Source organism: Thalassophryne amazonica, chromosome 6 (genome assembly GCF_902500255.1).
Source record: "Thalassophryne amazonica chromosome 6, fThaAma1.1, whole genome shotgun sequence".
NCBI classification, from domain to species: domain Eukaryota; kingdom Metazoa; phylum Chordata; class Actinopteri; order Batrachoidiformes; family Batrachoididae; genus Thalassophryne; species Thalassophryne amazonica.
In genome coordinates this window covers 100,491,878-100,511,576 of record NC_047108.1, presented here as the reverse complement: position 1 = coordinate 100,511,576, position 19,699 = coordinate 100,491,878, and the positions used below count along the sequence as shown (strand labels likewise).

Here is a 19,699-nt window from a genome sequence, read left to right as displayed (position 1 = left end):
TCCACCTGGTCCCCCTGTGGGACGTTGTCGAGTTGACACTGAAACACCTGCTTCGATTGCATTTACAAAGTCTGTAAAAACAGTTAATCAAGCAGAAGAGGCGGTTAAATATAATTTTGGCCTTGACGCGTGGACCACAGCACCTGTCAGTTCATAGAGGCTGTAACTCACCTGCTGATTTATCACGTTATAAGTGATTTGAATGTCGGGGAGCAGCTAGAGCTATATAAGACAGTTTGGACCAAAACCACACATGCAAGGTTTCGAAGGAGACCAGGACGTATACTTACAGCGATGATCCTCCTCCTGTGCTCCTGGGCCGTGTTCCTCGTGGCCTCCAGCCCACTGCTGGCCCACCACATCACACAGTCTGCTGAGCTGCCCTACCCAGGACCTGGTGAGTACAAACAATACAACCTGTTATTTGCAAGGATTCAACAAGAAACACCAGAACAGTATAATTTGCACCAAGGCTTCACAAGCAATCTATCGCTCTTTGTTTTACAGTATTTGTCAGTATTATGTGTCGTTACAACACCCAAAGATTTTTTTATTCTCCACATAAGGACGCCAACTTAGGCATTTCATGACGTTTTGAGACGTTCTGAATAAATTCCACTAATTAATGTTGTACTTTCAGTAAGTTAGTCCATCTGGAAAGCATTCATAGCGACCTTTTTCATATTTTTTTGTATTACAGCCTTATTCCAAAATGGAGTAAATTCATTTTTCCCCTCACATTTCTACTCACAACACCCACACACTTTTTTTTTAATTTTTGCAAATTTATTTTCATTAAAAATAATAATAATAAAAAACTAAAATCACGTGAACATAAGTATTCACACCCTTTGCTCAATACTTTGTTGATGCACTTTTGGCAGCAATTACAGCCTCAAGTCTTCCTGAATATGACGCCACAAGCTTGGGTTAGCTATCTTCGGGCAGTTCTGTCCATTCCTCTTTGCAGCACCTCTCAAGCTCCATCAGGTTGGATGGGAAGCGTCAGTGCACAGCCATTTTCAGATCTCTCCAGAGATGTTCAATCGGATTCAGGTCTGGGCTCTGGCTGGGTCACTCAGGGACATTCACAGAGTTGTCCTGAAGCCACTCCTTTGAGATATACTTTATTGATCTCACAGTGGAGAAATTATGTTTACACTCCTGTTACCTCAGACAGCAATTAGTCCACAATTATTACTTGTTTACCATATTAATGGCACACATCAGAATTAAAGACAGCACATACACATTTGACATTGTTTATGTGCCCTAAGTTTGAAGAAGTCCGTTATCTGAATTAAGGCAAGTGGGTGAAGGCCACGCAGCAACACTGAGATGCCCCGCCATCAGCTTGAGGGGAGGAACGGGGACTAGCTGCAGCTAAAACTGCCCCACCCCCGCAGAAGGGGAAAGGAATGATGTGAGCAGGCGCCGAAGTGGGGGATGTTTGATGGGGGGTAGGAGGGGGTGGGGGGAGCTAATGGAGCATGCTTCAGTCCTGTGAAAAACAGTTTATTGTCTTTGTGAGTTGAGATAAGAAACAGCCAAATGTTCCCCAGGCCAAAGAGATTCCTCTGGAGGGAAAACAGTCGGGCAATTTGACCTTCAGTCTTGATAAGCCTGTAATGTTGTGGTTTGAGCAGTGAAAAACACTTTTAACAGTTCCACTTGAACAACCAAATCCCAGTTATGAATTAAGAATATTCCCAATTATGAAATCAACTTCAACTGCAAGGCATGCATCTGCTTCAAGATGTCATCCAATTTGCGTCCGAGTACAAGAGTCATCGCAGTCTGAGAATGCACTGCTTTGCCAACCTCATTAATCATGATGGACAAGTGAGGGGCAGTGGTTCTTGATGCCACCGTCTTGCCAATTTTCCGGTAGATCAGGGCAGCACATAAGCCAAAAAGTACCAACCCTGCTACCATAAGACCAAAAATGAATAAATCCTCGACGTCCTCAATGGAGAAAGGCGCCAAGCATTCCACATGCCAAGAACTCCAGGAGTTGAGAACATAGCCCACAGGATGCGTTCCATCTGGGCAGGTAGGATCCCCCGGTCCTGACCTTCTTGCAGAAAAATGGTGTCAAATGGTTCAGAGACCAGCTGATCAATTCCATGGTTAATCCAATAGTAGTCCAATAGGTCCAGAATCCAATATAATTTGAGGAATTCACAGTCTGGTGAAGTAGGGACTTGAAGGTTAAAGCAGAGAACAGAGATAAGGGAGAGTGGAGGAGTCCCAAGCTTTGATATCTTGGCTGTGTGCTGTGGGTCATTGTCCTGCTGAAAGATGAACCGTTGCCCCAGTCTGAGATCAAGAGTGCTCTGGAGCAGGTTTTCATCCAGGATGTCTCTGTACATTGCTGCATTCATCTTTCCCTCAACCTGACTAATCTCCCAGTTCCTGCCACTGATAAACATCCCCACAGAATGATGCTGCCACCACCATGCTTCACTGTAGGGATGGAGCCTGGTTTCCTCCAAACATGACACCTGGCATTCACACCAAAGAGTTCAATCTTTGTCTCATCAGACCAGAGAATTTTGTTTCTCATGGTCTGAGAGTCCTTCAGGTGCCTTTTAGCAAACTCCAAGTGGGCTGCCATGTGCCTTTTACTAAGGAGTGGCTTCCATCTGGCCACTCTACCATACAGGCCTGATGGGTGGGTTGCTGCAGAGATGGTTGTCCTTCTGGAAAGTTCTCCTCTCTCCACAGAGGAATGCTGGAGCTCTGACAGAGTGACTATTGGGTTCTTGGTCACCTCGGTTTAGACAGGCAACCAGCTCTAGGAAGAGTCCTGGTGGATCCAAACTTCTTCCCTTTACGGATGATGGAGGCCACTGTGCTCATTGGGACCTTCAAGGCAACAGAAATGTTTCTGCGCCCTTCCCCAGATTTGCGTCTCAAGACAATCCTGTCTCGGAGGTCGACAGACAATTCCTTTGACCTCATGCTTGGTTTGTGCTCTGACATGCACTATCAACTGTGGAACCTTATATGTAGACAGGTGTGTTTCAAAATTCACTGGAACACAAAATGAATGGGCAGAATTAATTGTAAACATCTCAAAACCAAATGAGATGCCTTATTTTGCAATAGTTTTTAAAAAAATAAAAAAGGAATTATGAGGTCGGCACTTAGATGCCAAACTCTTAATCTGAACTAGATTATGTAAATCTAGCATTTCATTTCTTAAAAGTGTGGTGACCCTGAAGTAGGTGTCAAGGCTATGAAACGTCTTGCTTGGAGCCTACAAACAGAGAGGACAGTTCACAAAATTAGAAACCCAAGAAATGATAAAATTAGCTACAAATTAGAAGAAATTCAAGAAACTTCTGAGACCTATTATGAGGATTTATACTTCCAGCCTGATGAAGCTGGTTCCTGTTTTTGATAGATTCTTAAAATCTCTGACTCTTCCCACAATAGGAGAGCACCAGTATAGTGCCCTGACTGTAAAAATGACCCCCAGTGAGTTATCCAAAACTCTCTCTCGATTGAAAACAAACAAAACACCAGGATCCGATGGGTAACTCAGTGAATGGTATAAGATTTTTAAGCCCTTGTTAATGCCAAATGCTTTAATTACAGACTTTAAAGAGGGTCAGATGCCACAAACATGGAGTGAGGCTGGAATATCAATAATCCTAAAGAGTGCAAGGATAAGGGAAAGTGCGCCTCATACAGGCCAATATCTGTACCATATACAGATTATAAACTATTTACATCAATTATTACCAAAAGAATGGAACATATTGTCTCTGAACTGACGAGCACAGGACATGTAGTTGATTATGTGGTGCAAAAAAATATATATTAGTGCAACGCTGATCAGTGTAGATAGAGAGAAGGCATTCGACTCAGTTGGCTGGAGCTTCCTTTACCAAACATTAGAACGTTTTAGCTTTAAAGAAAAATCACTGCAGTGTATTAGCTCACTTTACGTAAACCCCACTCCTAGAATAAGAGTAAACGGACACTTTTCTAGACCCATTAAGCTTGAGAGAGGATGTAGACAAAGGTGCCCGCTCAGCCCTGCCCTTTTTGTCCTTTTTATAGACCCTTGGGCTCAGGCAATAAGGGAAGACCCAGAGGTAAAGAGAATTTTAATTAATAATGAGGAATAAAAAAGAAATTTATTTGCAGATGATGTTTTGCTCGCTTTGGAAAACCCTGCCAACAAGCATACTCAAATTAATGTCCACCTTGAAAATGTTCGGCTCCTTTTCAGGGAGTAAACAGGGAAGATGATTGAGAAGCCATATTATTCCATTTATTCTGATTAGCAGAGGTGGGATGAAGTCACTGTCAAGTCATTCTCAAGTCATCAGTCTGGAAGTCCCAAGTCAGCTTGCAATCAATTGGTGGTCATTATGACTTTAGACTTGACTTGGCACTTGCTGATTCATGACTTGAGAGTGACTTGATGGTAACTTTATCCCACCTCTGCAGATTAGTATTGTGATGGGATGGGCACTGTTTCAATCAATCAATCAATCAATCAATTTTTTTTTATATAGCGCCAAATCACAACAAACAGTTGCCCCAAGGTGCTTTATATTGTAAGGCAAGGCCATACAATAATTATGTAAAACCCCAACGGTTTCAGAGACACAAATCCACTGAGAGGTTTGTGTCCTCACGGTTTCTAACACTTGACAACCACTTTGGTCCCGCCAAAAGTAACCGACCAAACAATCCTGCCCCTCTGGCTAACAAGTGTTACTGCAGCATGTATGGTTTGTGTGTACAATTGTCAGGGTAGATGATGTTGCATTTTTTTTGTTTATCAAATCCCAAATTTTAACAAATAATTTTACTCCAAATGCAAACTTACAAATATTAAATATCTTAGTATCTGGAGCTCTAAAAATACCAAAATATATCATTACAACTATGCTCCTGTTATTAAGCCAGTCAAAGCAGACATAGATTTATGGCCAATATTAGCAATGGATTTCTCAAACCGTACTGAAACATTAAAAATTAATATTCTGCCACAACTCCTTTATCTATTCCAGTCACTGTTGAAGTCCCGACTAAAGATTTTAAAGAATGGAATAAGATCATTTCAGGGTTTATATGGAACAGCAAAAAGCCCAGGATTAAATATCAAACCCTACACTTACCTCAAATAGATATGGATTTTCACTTTCTTGTTTAGAGGGTTACTTTATTGCTACCCAGTTGAGACGTCTGGTATGCTGGTGCAATCCAGACTACTCAGATGAATGGAAAGATCTGGAACGAAAATATAAAACTCCAGCATAGTCTATATTAGGTACGTCCCAGGTCCAGGACTAATGTGGATGAATTTAGCCAGTGGACCAGAGTGGATCAAAATATGGTTAAAGACTTGCCAAAGGTTTTCCATTGAGAAAGGTGCAAAATTGTTGAAGTGGGTAGCAATTTAGAGACCTGTGACGTCTCTCAGGTGTATACAACCTAGGGAGAAATGGTTTCCTCGGGTATGTCCAGGTTAGAGATGATTTTAACAAAGAAATCGAACAAACTAATCACCAAGACCCAAATTGAATTAATATATTTCTTGATGCTTATAAATCCAAACTAAGTAGACACCTTATCTCATAAATTTCTAAAAGAATACAAAACTCCAAAAATGATTCAACTCACTATGTCAAACAGAAATGAGACAGGGAATCTGTCTTGGAGATATCTGAGGAGGACTGGTGTGAGATTTGGGAGATTCAAGCTAAGACCACCAACTCAAGGTCATGGCAGGAATTTTGCTGGAAATGTATTAGCAATATTTTCTCACTCCAAAATGGATATTTAAGCGGTGAGCCTCTCATAGACAGATGGACTGTTGGAGAAAATGTGGCTCTTCCAAAGCTGTCCACTTTCATATATTTTGGGAATGCTCTCTCATTCATATTGGCAAGAGTTGACCAAAGAAATAAGGACAATTTTTGGTATTGAAGTTCGTTGTTGTTTTCTCACCATGTTCCTGACCAAAATGCCAGATGGACTTAAATCTCAAGACAAATACCTTTTCAAAATAATCTGGGCTGCAAGCAAGAAAGCCATCACATGGAAGTGACTGGAGGTAAAGTCACCATCAAAACATGACTGGACCGCAATTGTGGACGAAATGTACTGTATGGAAAAATTAACTTACACCTTGAGATTAAGAATTGAACAATGCTTAAAAGACTGGGAATAATGGAATTCATATCTTGCCAGATGTAACTGTTTTTACTTCTACGTATTTTTAAACTGATGTACGGCCCTGAGTGAATATTCTTCAGTCTTTTATTTCTCCCCTTCTCTCTCACCTTTTTGTCCTGAAAATGCAATAAAAAGAAAAGAAGAATGTGGCAACCCCAAACAAAACAAGAGAAGCCAAAATAAATTGCTTAGTGCTGTTATAGTTTTTTATATCATCTTTGACTCTTCATCAGCCTTCAAGCAGTGAATTCAAGTTAGGGTCTTCAGCATCAGACAGATGGCTACTTTAGAGAAGTGGGGACAGACTATGCTGTCTGCCTGAGTGGTCGCCATTGAGGACCCAAAGCCATTTGGTAGCATAGAGGATACAGTGACGCATGGAACCAGAACATTCTGGTTCTCTGGTGAAATTTAAAGCACAAATTTTTTTTTTTTTTGGGGGGGGGGGGAATGTCATATTTGTGAATGTAGTAACATTTAGAGTTGAGGTAAAATTTTGACAGCTTTCTTGATTCAATGCCAATGCTGGGAGTGGGGGGGTGTAACATTTAGGCTTGTGTAGCCCAACAACCGGCTCTGAATTGGGCCAGATACTGGCCTCTCTCTCCTAACCTGTAATTGGTTGGTGGCCAAGATGCTGACGTCAGCCCATGCGTCAGCCTCATTTTGATGTGGCGTGAGCGCTGCTCTCCTATTGGTAGTTTAGGAATGGGAAATCTCACTCCAAAATTGAGACCAGTATCCAGCCCAATTCAGGCTAAGGCTTGTGATGGTACATTACATGATACCAACATGGGCCAAAACATGAAGTTCACTAACATCACCTGTGTCAACCAAAAAGTTCAGAGCTGAATAATGTGTTGTCGTTTGTACGGCGTTATTGATGGAAATCTTGCAGGCAAACGCAGTGACTGACTGCATTCATCCCACACTTGTCCTGCTAATCACAGGGAATATTTCAGTCCCTTGATTAAAATTCCAACACTAAAGCTTTATTTGTGAAGATAAATGGCAGACATGTAATGTCCTGAGGCCCTGATGTAATTGCTTTAAATCTCACAGCTGAGCAGCGATTATTCTGCCAACGTTGAGACACATGGGCCATTAACGCCGTCATCAGAGAATAGAATCGCTTTTCGGTTCAAAACCCTTCAAGTTATTAATGATTATTCCACAACAGAAGTGCTCACGGTTGTCTGTCTGTACCACTCATCTTAAATGATTTTCGGTGAGGCAGTGACTTTGGATGCAAAATGCACGTCTGTCCTCAGTATCATTGGAGGAGCGAGGAGTCGGCGTTGTGGATGATCTGTCGTTCTCTGAGCAAAGCTTTCCTCCTCAGGATGGCCCCGGTCTCCGATACGCCAACCTGATTTCTGCAGAACTCAACAGAGATGGTAAGAAAACACACATCAGTCTTCATCACGCTTTCTGCATATGCATGCTTTATGTCATTAGGGAAAAATCTACTACCCAGCATTAAAAATTCTTGTTTTTTTTATGTTCCATGTACGTTTTCTTCTCTCTCAGGTGTTAGGACAGGCCTGCTGCCCAGGGGAATGAATGGAGAGGTGAGTTTCTGTGAATTTTAGTCCAAAAACAGCAAAATGAGAGACTTGCTTCACTTAATCAGCTTCTCTTTGCTGTTTTTTTCTGCTGTTTCAGTTCCTACCAGAGAAACAAAGTCTCACAAACCCTCTCAGCCGCATGTTTGGCATCCGCAAATACTTCAGGAGGCAAGCGGGGAGTGACTGCTTCTGGAAATACTGCGTCTAAGAAGACACAACTCATCTGTACGTGACAAACATCATGCATGCACCTGTGCTCCTCCTCCTACACCTTTATAGATTTTTATGTCGGGTAGAAATATATTCAAATCTTTGTTCAGTCTGCTTGCTGGATGTAAAATGTAAAGATGACATATTATGTAAATAAATAATTGAATAAAAGATATGTGACATAATTGTGCAGCTAAATTGTCCACACTGGCAAAGAGGAGTCAGCGAGAAACAAATAAGTGGCTGAAGATCTGATGTCCACACTGCTGGAGAATCAACAAGTCACACAACATGTTAAGACCTGCTTTCACTCAGAAACATGCTATCTATGTTAAAGGTGTGGCTGAAGAGGCTCCTCTGGTTACACACCATCATCAGCAACCAGAAGAGCTTCTTCAGCCACAGACTGCTCCTTCTCAAGTGCAGGACCAACAGACTGAAAAACTCCTTTGTCCCTCAGGCCATCAGACTGTTCAAATCCTCACTCAGGGGGAGGAGGAGTTAACAGGAAGACAGAGAACGGGAAGGAGAGTACTAATAATAGCTAGTAAACCAGTATCGAGCAGTATTTATGGTATTTATATTTGCAAACAGTTTTTCTTTTTTTACTTTCACTTTTGATGCTGTGTGTGCTTCTTACCCTATGTGCTGCTATACCCTCAATTTCCCTGAGGAAGTCTTCCCAAGGGATTAATACATTTCTAGTTAATCTAAAAGTACGTAAATCCCTTCGGCTGCTCCCTTGTTTGCACTCAGGGTTGCCACAGCAAATGCATCTGCATGTTGAATTGGCACAGGTTTTACGCCGGATGCCCTTCGTGACGCAACTCCACATTACATGGAGAAATGTGGCAGGGGTGGGATTTGAACCCGGAACCTTCTGCACTGAAACCAAGCGCATTAACCACTTGGCCACCACCCCTGCACATTTCTAGCTAATCTAATCTAACCTAAAAGAACAGATATTCGTGAAATGTAGCGACAAGGACCAAGGAGGGTCAGCCTTCGACTAGATTTCATAAATTTTTCAGGTGAATCTGCCAAAAAAAAAAGTGAAACCATGAACTTTCAAAATACCTTTCTTTTCCTGAACAGTGTGAGATGTTTTGGATCATAGTGGATGCACTCTTTTCTAGTTATTGTTGTTGTTATCACACTGTGAATTAGAGAAGCAGCAATAATTGGGTATTGCTTTCACTGGCGTATGTGTTTGTGTCTGTAGAAAATATAATTAAAAAACAGCTGTAATTTTCTTGAAACATGGTGGGAATATTCCTGGGAATTATTACCTGGTTACATACGTATCTTGGGGTGACACACATGGTCTGAAAGACGTACTAAAAGGAGAGTACCCGTGACTGAGTTCAGGCAGAGAACTCAAGCTGCTCTGCACCATAAACAATGAATGATCTACCAAACACTGCCTCCAAATTGGGCGGGCTATTTAAAAAACAAATTTCCAAGATCCCCCTCTGTCTGTCAAACACTGCCACTGCTGCATCCACATTACTGCTGCTCAGCCCCGCCTCCACCTGTAGGTTCAGACTATGGGAAAATGTGTGTATCATCACTCCACCAATATTACAAGGAATCACGAGGTCAAAACCCAGATGCCAAACTCTTAATCTGAACTAGATTAAACAAATATAGCATTTCATTTCTTACAAGTGACGAGCCCAATCAAAACGGGAGAAACCAGATGAAAATACAAACTTGGGGGTGGGGGGTAAAGCTTGTTTAGGCTGAAAGCAAATTTTCCAGAAGAAGTTAACTGAATCAAAATTCAGGGAAAATGTTGGTAATGATGAACACATAAACAACACAAGCCCTCTTCTTCAGAAGTAAAGGAAGGAAACAAAAAGACGGTGCAAACATTGTTCTCAAGTTTTCTTCATTTTTTCCTTTTTTTTTTATTATTTTACAGCAGAAAGAATATAAAGCATTCAGAAAACATCTTCCATATTTTAAGGGCAATTCAAAACATTTTGCATGGCTTCAGCAGCTGAAATCTTTTTTTTTTTTTTTTTTTTAACATATCCATCGAGTCAGTGACGCTTGTACATGCACAATTACAAAAATAAAACTTACAAACAAGAAGAAGGGAAGAAAAAGGAAGAAAGCAAACACATTAGGAGAACCAAGAGGAGATGAAACTCTTAAAAGGTAAAGATTTGGAAAGAATTTGGGTCACATAACAGGGAAAGACAGAGAGAAAGACAGCTATAGAGGAGAGGAAAATAGATCTAACACTAGTTTACATGCAAAGTGTCGAGGACCTGTGACTTTCTATCAAAGCAGGGCCTTTTTTTTTCTTCTTGGTTTGGATTCGATGAAAACGTGCAGTTTGGTAAAGAGTGCCATATAAATGCTGTCCATAAACTACTGAATGCTCGTCTTGCAATACTGGCATTTGCATAAGAGTAAGTCGACTACATGTGCCCAATCATTTTAAACTTCACTAGGTCTCTAGGTCTCCACAAAATAATTCGTTATTGCTCTGTGTCCACAAGTGGAATATGCTGTAAAACTGTTCTGTTGTCCTGATGTGCCTACCTTTCTCTGTTTTGGGTGCTTTGGAAAAGGAAGAGGAGGAAAGGCAGATTCACAGGAGATGATGAAGAGTGTCTCTCGGCTAACGTGCTGTCCGATTTATAAATGGCAGTAAAAATAAGATTTGCAAGTGAACTTTTCATATAACTACGCTCTTGAACTTAAATACCCCTCTACATTATCAGAAGATGAATTGAAGGCCTAAAGAACTGGCCTGAATTATATTAGGATCTGACAGGCTTCTATGAAAGAATGTCAAATCAGTTTTTCCTAAGGACACACACACACGCACACACACACACATACATACATACATACATACATACATATATATATATATATATATATATATGGGACTGTACTTCAGGGCTCCACTGGCATATGTGATCTTTAATATTACTGAGAGGAAACATGGCGGTGGCGAATCCGTCTCACATTCTTTACCGCAAAGCACAATCGAAAGGTTTTTCAGCTCCTTTTGCTGTGAATCTCACGTCCTGTTCTGTTTCCTCCTCCCCATTTTGGCACCCTGAGTAAAATACAGAAGGGAGGTGAAGCAGTCCCTCGGCCGTGCTGCCTTCACTGCCCCCGCGTACACGCCGCCGTCTCTGCGTGTTTTTAATCACGTGTTACCTCCATATCACTCCAACCTGGAGCGTTAGTCTGATCTGAAACAGGGAGCACACCAATCAAACCCAGATGGTTGAAAAGAAAGAAAATCTTTTTAAAAAGAGTTTGCTCCAAGAACAAGCTCGTCCTCATGCTTTGCTATGAAAACTTAAGTTGATACTGGGTGTAGAGTGTCGGCTGGATATTGTTAAGTTTTCCATCTGACCTCCAGTCACACGCCGTCTTCTAGAGTTCTGTGATACGTCAAATCAGAGTTCATCGTTTTACAGAACAGTAAGTCATTTAAAACAAGTCTATCAGACTACCGATTCTAGGAAAATAAGCATGCTTTAGGTGCAGTTCTGTCACCCAGTTAACTATTTTACCCATGCAAGCATAATAAATCCTTCTCCTTCTGCCACGACATTTCATTTCGACTATGCATTCTTTCCACAGACAGGAGCATGAATGCAAGGCAACAAACTCCAGTAGTGGCATTTCTAAATAATAAGATTTCACCAAGCTGTATTTGTGATAAAAGCAGAAATAATGACAAAAAGAAAACAAAACAGCATTTGGATAAGGTGGAGTGAGTCTGAACAGGGAATATCATATTCACACGTGTGTTCATGTGAAGGGTTTGGATTTGTGTGATGTGGATATGAAGAGGCACTTGCTACATAAACACTCAGGAAGTACAGTTTTTACACAACCAGAACCAAAAATTAAACATGACAGTGAAATAAATAAATATGAGAAACACATATTTGGTCTAACAAATACTGTGAAATAAATAAATAAATAAATAAATAAAAGGAGAAAAAATTATGACAACAACAAGTCAAGCTTTCCAGTTGCACTTGGATGAATAATTAATGCATCACATTTTTCTTAAAAACCATTCGAAATGTTCTGTACTGTCACTACTTAACATTATAAATGGCACCAGTGTGTTGTTACACACATTAGTTACGACACTTAGTTTGGCTCCTCAACTCTGCAAGACGTTTTAGTTTTGGCCTGAAAAGGAAAAAGCACCTTTGGCTGTCAAAACAGTTTGTTTTCGTGATATATTTTCAGCCGTTTGACAAAGAAATCCAGTCACGTACAGTTTGCTACTCACATTTTCTATATAAAATAAAAAAAACAACAACAAAACCAGTCAGACCTTTTTTTTAAAATTATTATTATTATTATTATTATTTAAACAGAGTATTAATTAGGCCCTGTCGGTGCTGATTTGGGAGTTTTCCATTAAAACATGCTATTTCGAGACAAATACATCTCAGCTACCAGCAGTCATCCTGGAGTTGATAAATTCCTTGTGTGGTGCGACACATTGCACGTTGACAGATGCAAATTAAATCTTTGTGACAGAGAGCAAGAACGCTGCTTTAAAGGGTCACTGTGGGTAAAACTGCCATTTACAATCCTCAGTGAACACATCACATTCCATTTGTAAACACAACAAAAACAAAACTCTTCATTCTCGTGAAGATGTGCTGAGTGATGGAAAAATGCGAAAGGAGGCAACATGACAGACTCTAAATGTTTTCTGCTTAATGACTCCCTGTGCAAAATGTGCTCCTTTTAACTGTTCTCATGACTTTTGGCCAGTTGTGATCATATGGGCTTCAGTGCTTGTGTATATTTCCCTTTATGATTATCCGTTCTGCAAAAAAGAAAAAAAAAAATCAACTTAATTCTCTTTTTCGGCTATTTAGCATTCACATACCTTGGCATCATTGGCAAAATATTCTTAGTAGCCTCAACAAAAAATAAAGAAGAAAAAAGAGGGGGAAATGCAAGTATGGTTATCCATACTTCTTTTAAGGTAATTTTGCAGACATTTCCTAACTCTAAATACATTTTTTATGTTTTATATTGCAATAATATCATGCTTTAGCAAAATGTTCTTCTCAAGAACAATCAAAATAAAATAAAATACTCTAATAGTGAAATAGTTTTAATCATTTTACAGAGCATAGCCACTACTGCTTTTGTTGTTTTTCCCCCTTTTTTGTATTTCTTCATATTTGTCATGCACATAGCTCCTTTTTGTTATCCCACTTATTTACACTATATACAAACAATACAACCATACTTCTTAGGCATTCAAACAAAACTATACAAATATTCTGTTTTTGTCTCGTACCTGTTTTTGTCCCATTTTTAATGAATAAAATAATATATTTCTAAAATACAATCCCTTTTGGGCAAATGTTTTTTTTTTTTCTCCTACGTACTTTCAGCCTTCGTTATATACAGAAATCACTAAATTGTCAAAAATATGGATTTGTCAAACCCCTATTTTGGGACAAGCTTAGGGACCCCTCAAAGAATCTCTAAGACGTCAAGGCAATGCATGTGATCTTCCCCTCAAAAGCCTTCTCAGGCTCTGAAGTTCATTTAAAAACAACATTAATAACCTGCATGACCATAATCGCTCAACGCAAAATAGGCAAGTTCTTCTCCAGTTCCAGAGGAGCAATCGTTGGAATGAGGCAAACCGCAACCAAATGGAATGAGCAGGAACGTACAGCTTCACTACCATTGGATGTATGCAAGGAGAAGAAGATGGACCATATGGGGGAAAAATAGGCTGAAAGATGTGATCATAAGCACACAAAGACATTTCTTGCCAACAAGACGTCCATTTTTTTTTTCTTGGTAGGGTTCAACAACATAGCTTGTGAAGATACAGATCACAAATTTTGCAGACATGATGGAACAGATACAGTAAGACAACATGGGACAAATTCAAGTCAGAAAGTGGCAACATTATATGATAAAGCATTTCCTAAGAAATGATAAAAACGGTTTTGGCCTCCGTTTGCTTCTATGTGGTTTCAACCCCGACTACATTCATTTGTAGCTCCACCCATATGGGCAGACTGGTGGGGTAGAGCACAGTGCGAGGAGGAACTGTTGAGCTAATTTGAATCATGTGTCATCAGCCATGGATAGGAGTGGGTAGGTGAGTCACTTAAAACTTTTTAAAATGAGTTGATTTGTCCATTTAAAAAAAAATGTATGAAAGAGTCCAGAGTTTCACATAGGACCTCATCAGATGTGTCCCACTTTCTTGTCACCGTCCAAATCCTCATCATACTCCAAACAAGATAGAGCAATCCATGAAAAAGTGCAAAAAATGCCATGAAGCAAATGTCCTGCGCCCGCCCCAGACTGACCCGTTTTAACGAAGTTGCCGCTCTCCAAAATAATAGATATGTGGAAAAAAAATACCGTTGCACATGTAGTAATAGTTGAACGAGTAACACTGCAGTAGTAGTAGTAGTAGTAGTAATTGCAGTGCTTGCGCGGATGCTTCCCCCCGCCCATCCTTTTCTCTCGTTAAAAGTCTTGGGTACGAAATTAAAAGAAAACAGGAGTCAGGAGAGTGATGTCACATCGCTAGGGGGCTCCTCTGAGCGGTCTCATGTTCCTTGGCCCTTTTCAATTCTTTCACCCTGCAAGACAGAGGAAAAAAATGACTATGAATTTACCTTCTATAAGTGCAGATTTTAGGATCATTCAAGATAAACAAGATGGGAACAGTATCAGATCATCTGGAACTGTGGCTGGTCTGGGAAAAGAAATTTTGGTCAGAATTTGACTGAACATCTTTGAAATGCAGTAAATATACACTCATTACCACATTAATTGTGTCACATTTAAGATGAAAGAGCACTTGGCGTCCAACATTAGTTTAATTATGCCTGGCAAAATACATACATATTTAAGTACATAAATAAATAAACACTAATTATTTAATAAAAATCATTTGATTTCACACAAAGTGTTCCAAAACAATATGGTAATGATGCTATAATTAAGTATAAAATGACATTAAAGTAGAGTTATCATTTCAAAGTGACATTTAACACCATAAGACACACATTTCATGAGATAAAATGCAAAATGCAGCATGTGACAGGTGCCTCAAAGCATCAGGCAACAAATGCTTAAAGGTTTGAAAATACAAATGTAATTACTGTACTTCAACCTCTGACTATCTAATTAGTCAATGGTTAAAACAAATGAACTTTGCTTTGATACCAGAACAGAACTTCTAGACCCAATCTGAATACTGAGAACCCACTACATGCCACGGTCACCACTGTGTATACTCACAGGGTAGGTAATGTCTAGACTTGCTGTGTACAACACTTTGAAATGACTTACAACTGGTGCGAAATGGTACACAGCGTAGGGTAAGAGTCTTTGCTAGTGTACAACCAACACAGTCACCATTTTCATGCCCAGCATGCATGTCATGTAAGTAATCAACATAAGTGTGCACTTATTTGTGTGCCCATGGTTTCAAAATGCGGTGCCATTTAGTGCAGTGGTGGTGCACTGGTATCATGGCAGCACAGTTCTTCTGTGATTTATCCAGTGCAATACTCAGATACGCTTTACATATACGTGTGCACTCTGCATGTACACAGAGGGATGTAGATTAGCAGATCACTCTACCACACAACTGAATTGCAAAAAAAAATTAAAACTGTGGTTTGTACCATATTTTACACAAGTTTTATTATGCTGTTCACATGCATTGACACTTTGTACACACATCTGTTTCTTTGTCAAAAAAAAAAAAAGCCCTCTCGTGTCCGAGTCCACCATTTAAAGAGCAATGCACCAGATGCTCTGGCACATGAAGGACAATCTAAATGGTTTCTTCCATGTTATGTCCAAAATATGCCCAAGACTAATTAAGTGATTATTTACAAAACCTTTGCTGACTGTGAACGATTTTGTGTTCAGATTAAATGCTGTGTAAATATCAAGGTCGAGCTGGACATGCCTTCCAAATGTTCTACATGCTTTACACTGTGAACAGTGGATCTTCATGAGAGGGCTCGAGGTGTGATTTGGCACTAAGCTGAACTGAATGCACTTCACACATGCACCACAATTCACTGTTACCAAAACTAGTTAATACTATTTACTTTTTAATAGAAAATAAATATAAGCCCATATTTATTTAACTGCATAGCAAAGCCTCTTAAATAATAATGATGATGAGTATGGCGACCTGCGTGGAAGAACGAAGACCAAGCAAGAGCTTTTGTCTTTGCTGCACTCTGCCACAAGGAGGTGCTATTATTTATATATACAACAGCACAGAGACAATGGTGGAAGTCACCAAACAGACTACACTTTACACTTACGGTAACAGCAACATGATACTCAACTAAACTGACTAAACCAGTTGAACTACAAAACACAACAAATCAACAACACTAACAACACTGCTAAACCAACATGAACCACAATAACAACACTTAAAAACCCCAAACCCCAAACTTTCATAATGCACTGAAGCACAACAATTTACATTCTTAGTGACCGGCCAATAGTTTCCTCATCGCCCATCCCCCCCTTCCCCTAAAAGTGTCTGATGAGCTCTTTGGGATCATTATGTCATTGCGACATAACAACAATGTAAAACAGCCCCAACTATCTGGTGCTCAGGGGAGGAAAAAAAGAGAAGAAGAGAAGGAAAAAACAGGAGCCATTAACAATCTTGCCTAGGGCGCCAAATTGATTTGGGCTGGCACTGCCTTGGAGGTACGAATCCCAACAGATGGGAGACATCGGTTTTTGTTTTTACATTGGGATTTATAAATTATCTAAACTTCACAAAAATCCCATCCACACAAGCACCGTTTTAAAAAATATCTCTGTCCACATGAAACACAAAACAGATTGACAAGCAGTGTCAAGAGCATGCCTGGAAGGACAAGCTCATTTTCAAAGTTGTCCCACCAACTGCAGTTCCGAAGGGGTCAGGTCCAAAACTGGCGATAACTTTGGTGGCGGGGTCTGCCAGTGTGTGTGATGAACGATGTCCAAAGCTCACTCTGCTTCTCTACATAGAGGGCCGGTAACTGTGTGTGTACGTGAAAGTATTTTGGACAACATCTGCCATTACAGAAAATCGTCTCATGTAATCAAGGGACACAGTGCACAGTTTGACGTCAAACAGGAGATTAATGCGCACACTTGCAAGACAAAAACAGTTTTCTTGGTCTACACATAAACACGATAAGGAGATTTTTGAAAATCAAACGTCCGTTTTCAGCTAACCAAAACACACCCTGTGGATTGATACCGCCAGACGCTCGGCCAATCAACACACAAGCCAGTCTGCAGTTTTGTGTAATGGAGCAGTGAAAACAGACGGTATTCACTAATGCGCTACAAGATGTGTTGTTAGCTTCTGACCAAGCTGGAAGATGGATGAACAAAAAACATTCATGAACCTGTGACCTGATATCCTTTGCATGATGACTTAGTTTAAAATACTCATATTTTAAACAAAATATCTTTATATAAATGTAAGTTAAGGACCTAACATTAGTAGCTAGTTAGTGTGGTGAGCCAGCCATGAAGCATAAACATTCACAGCCATATTGTGGCAAAATGTGCATTTTGCAACAAACTGGATATAAGGTGGAGATCATAAATGTAGATTATGCTGCAGATTTTGTCTGAGATGTTTCAGTGCACATCTTATTTTTTGTAATTATTATGACGCAGAGATAATTTCAGCTACACGTTTTCAACAGTTTCTGCAGTGGCCAAAAGGGTGCACATAAAAAGTCAACAGTAGTAAATGCAGAAAACATTCACCAAAAAATAAAAACAAAATCCCTGCACAGACACAAAAACATGTAGATGCATAAGAAAATCTTGCAGCAAAAGAAGAAAAAAAAAAAGCTTGTAAACATAAAGAACACAAATACAACATGCAGGACATGTAAACAATTTAATTTGCTAATGGGTCTGCTGCAAATTCAGAATATTAAGAAATATTAATACATACAGAAATGATAAATTCAGAAATAAACTTTCTGGGCTCTGACAACCTGGTAAGCATAAAGGTATGAAACACAACACATCAATGTTGTGTTGTATGTTGATTTTCATTTAGGCAGCCATGTTCACAAATTAAACCTCGCGTACAGACTACATGATAAAAAAAACTCCTCACACACACACGCACGCACACACACGCACGCACAAAAGCCCAAAGTGATTGCATCCTGTAAATTTATTTCCAAAAACTGTCACAGAAGATACAGATTGTGGAATAAAAGACATTATCAAAGACAAATGATGTGGGAAGACTGAACAGCAACACAACATAAATGCAGCTGAAATGCAGCCCAGTGTAAATACGATAAACACGACTGCTGCGTGTGACGTGCACATCTGAAGAGAAGCGCATTAACGCTGGCAATGTGTTTCAGGCAAAAGAGTGGAGTGCTGCGATGCAATGAATGGTCCATCAGTTACAGTCCTCTGTTGCTTTTTGTGTTGTTTGAACCTCCTTTGTGTTGTGGAGCTTTGCAAAGCATTTTTGCATGTTTTGTCTCAATCTGCAGCAGATACGTTATCAAATTAAATAGCTCCATCTGCTGCAGGTTATATTTGTTTGCATTGTTTTAGCAAATGTTTTTGAAGCAACTACCTATTGCTGAGTTGATACAGGTGGTTTTATTTCTTTTATTTTTGGTTTCTGCATTTGCTTTGCAGGTGTTGCTTTAATTTGGAAGAATTGCGGCCCCTATTTGCCACCATACATTTCTCTCTCCATAAAGAACATGCATGTAACTACACCTAATAAAATTTTACAAGTCTTAACAGAAAACCACAGATTAGATCCTACTGCATAGAGGAAGGACTTACTAATATTTACAGTGTAAAAATGCAAAACCTTACCAAGTATATTTATTTGCAAAACCTTACCAAGTATAAGACTAATTTCTAGTCAAAATATCTAATCTATGATTAATATGACTCAATTATTTAACAACCAAAATTCCATTAACATATAAGAATTTGTTTTAGAAAAGATTTTAAAGCTGCTGAGTTAAAAAGATACAGCACTTCCTCATACTCATAACATAAAGCTCAAACGTTTTCTCAGCTAATGTGAAGACCTTGATTCAAGAAATCTTCGTAAATAGCAGATTTAAAACAATCATGAAAAGAAAGTGAATTTTACTTATAACAAGTAAAAATATCACTCGCTAAAAGCTTCTTGAAATAAGGTCTAGAAATTAGTTGCAAAAACTAATTTGAGTTTTATTGTAATAATAATAACAATAATAAGGTAAAAGATTAAAGCTAATAATGGACAGTAGAAAATAAATACGTTTTAAGATTACCCTTGAAAGTGTCCACTGAAATTTACTTTTTACTGTCCACAGGCAAACTGGAGGAAAAGGCTCCAAAACCTGCTGACTTCTTCCTAACCCTGCAGACACAAAGCCCACATCCTGTGACTGCAGGACATGAGAAGGCACGTAAGGTTCCACAAGTTCAGCAAACAGGCAGGTCCATGACCATTTAGAGCCTTATATGTTAGCAACAAACCTTGAAATTGGCTCTTTACTCATATTAGAAAGTGTTTCATCTTTTAGAAACCACAAAGAAGCTTAAATGGTGAGTCAAAAACACTTACTTGGTCTCAGATATGACTCAAAATGAGATGTTTCCAAGACACTTTTGCTTGATGTATTTAAAAAAGTCCTTATATCCAA

At 39.4% G+C, this 19,699-nt stretch overlaps 2 protein-coding genes across 10 annotated transcripts in view; one reads left to right on the top strand and one right to left on the bottom strand.

Moving 5' to 3' along the window:
• The first annotated feature begins 123 nt into the window (after positions 1–123).
• LOC117511691 (urotensin-2-like) lies at positions 124–8,088 on the top strand. Its single transcript, XM_034171616.1, has 4 exons — positions 124–397; positions 7,473–7,598; positions 7,732–7,772; positions 7,867–8,088. The coding sequence occupies exons 1-4, from the start codon at positions 295–297 to the stop codon at positions 7,975–7,977; spliced, it is 381 nt and encodes a 126-aa protein (XP_034027507.1). The 5' UTR covers positions 124–294; the 3' UTR covers positions 7,978–8,088.
• Positions 8,089–10,993: 2,905 nt separating this feature from the next.
• The window catches only part of camta1a (calmodulin binding transcription activator 1a), a 919,840-nt gene continuing 911,134 nt past the window's right edge, over positions 10,994–19,699 (bottom strand). For all 9 annotated transcript variants that reach the window (XM_034172934.1, XM_034172936.1, XM_034172940.1 and 6 more), the window contains one exon: positions 10,994–14,608. In XM_034172934.1, the coding sequence (XP_034028825.1) occupies positions 14,576–14,608 (33 nt within the window). In that variant the 3' untranslated portion in view covers positions 10,994–14,575. The remainder of the gene's footprint in view (positions 14,609–19,699) is intronic.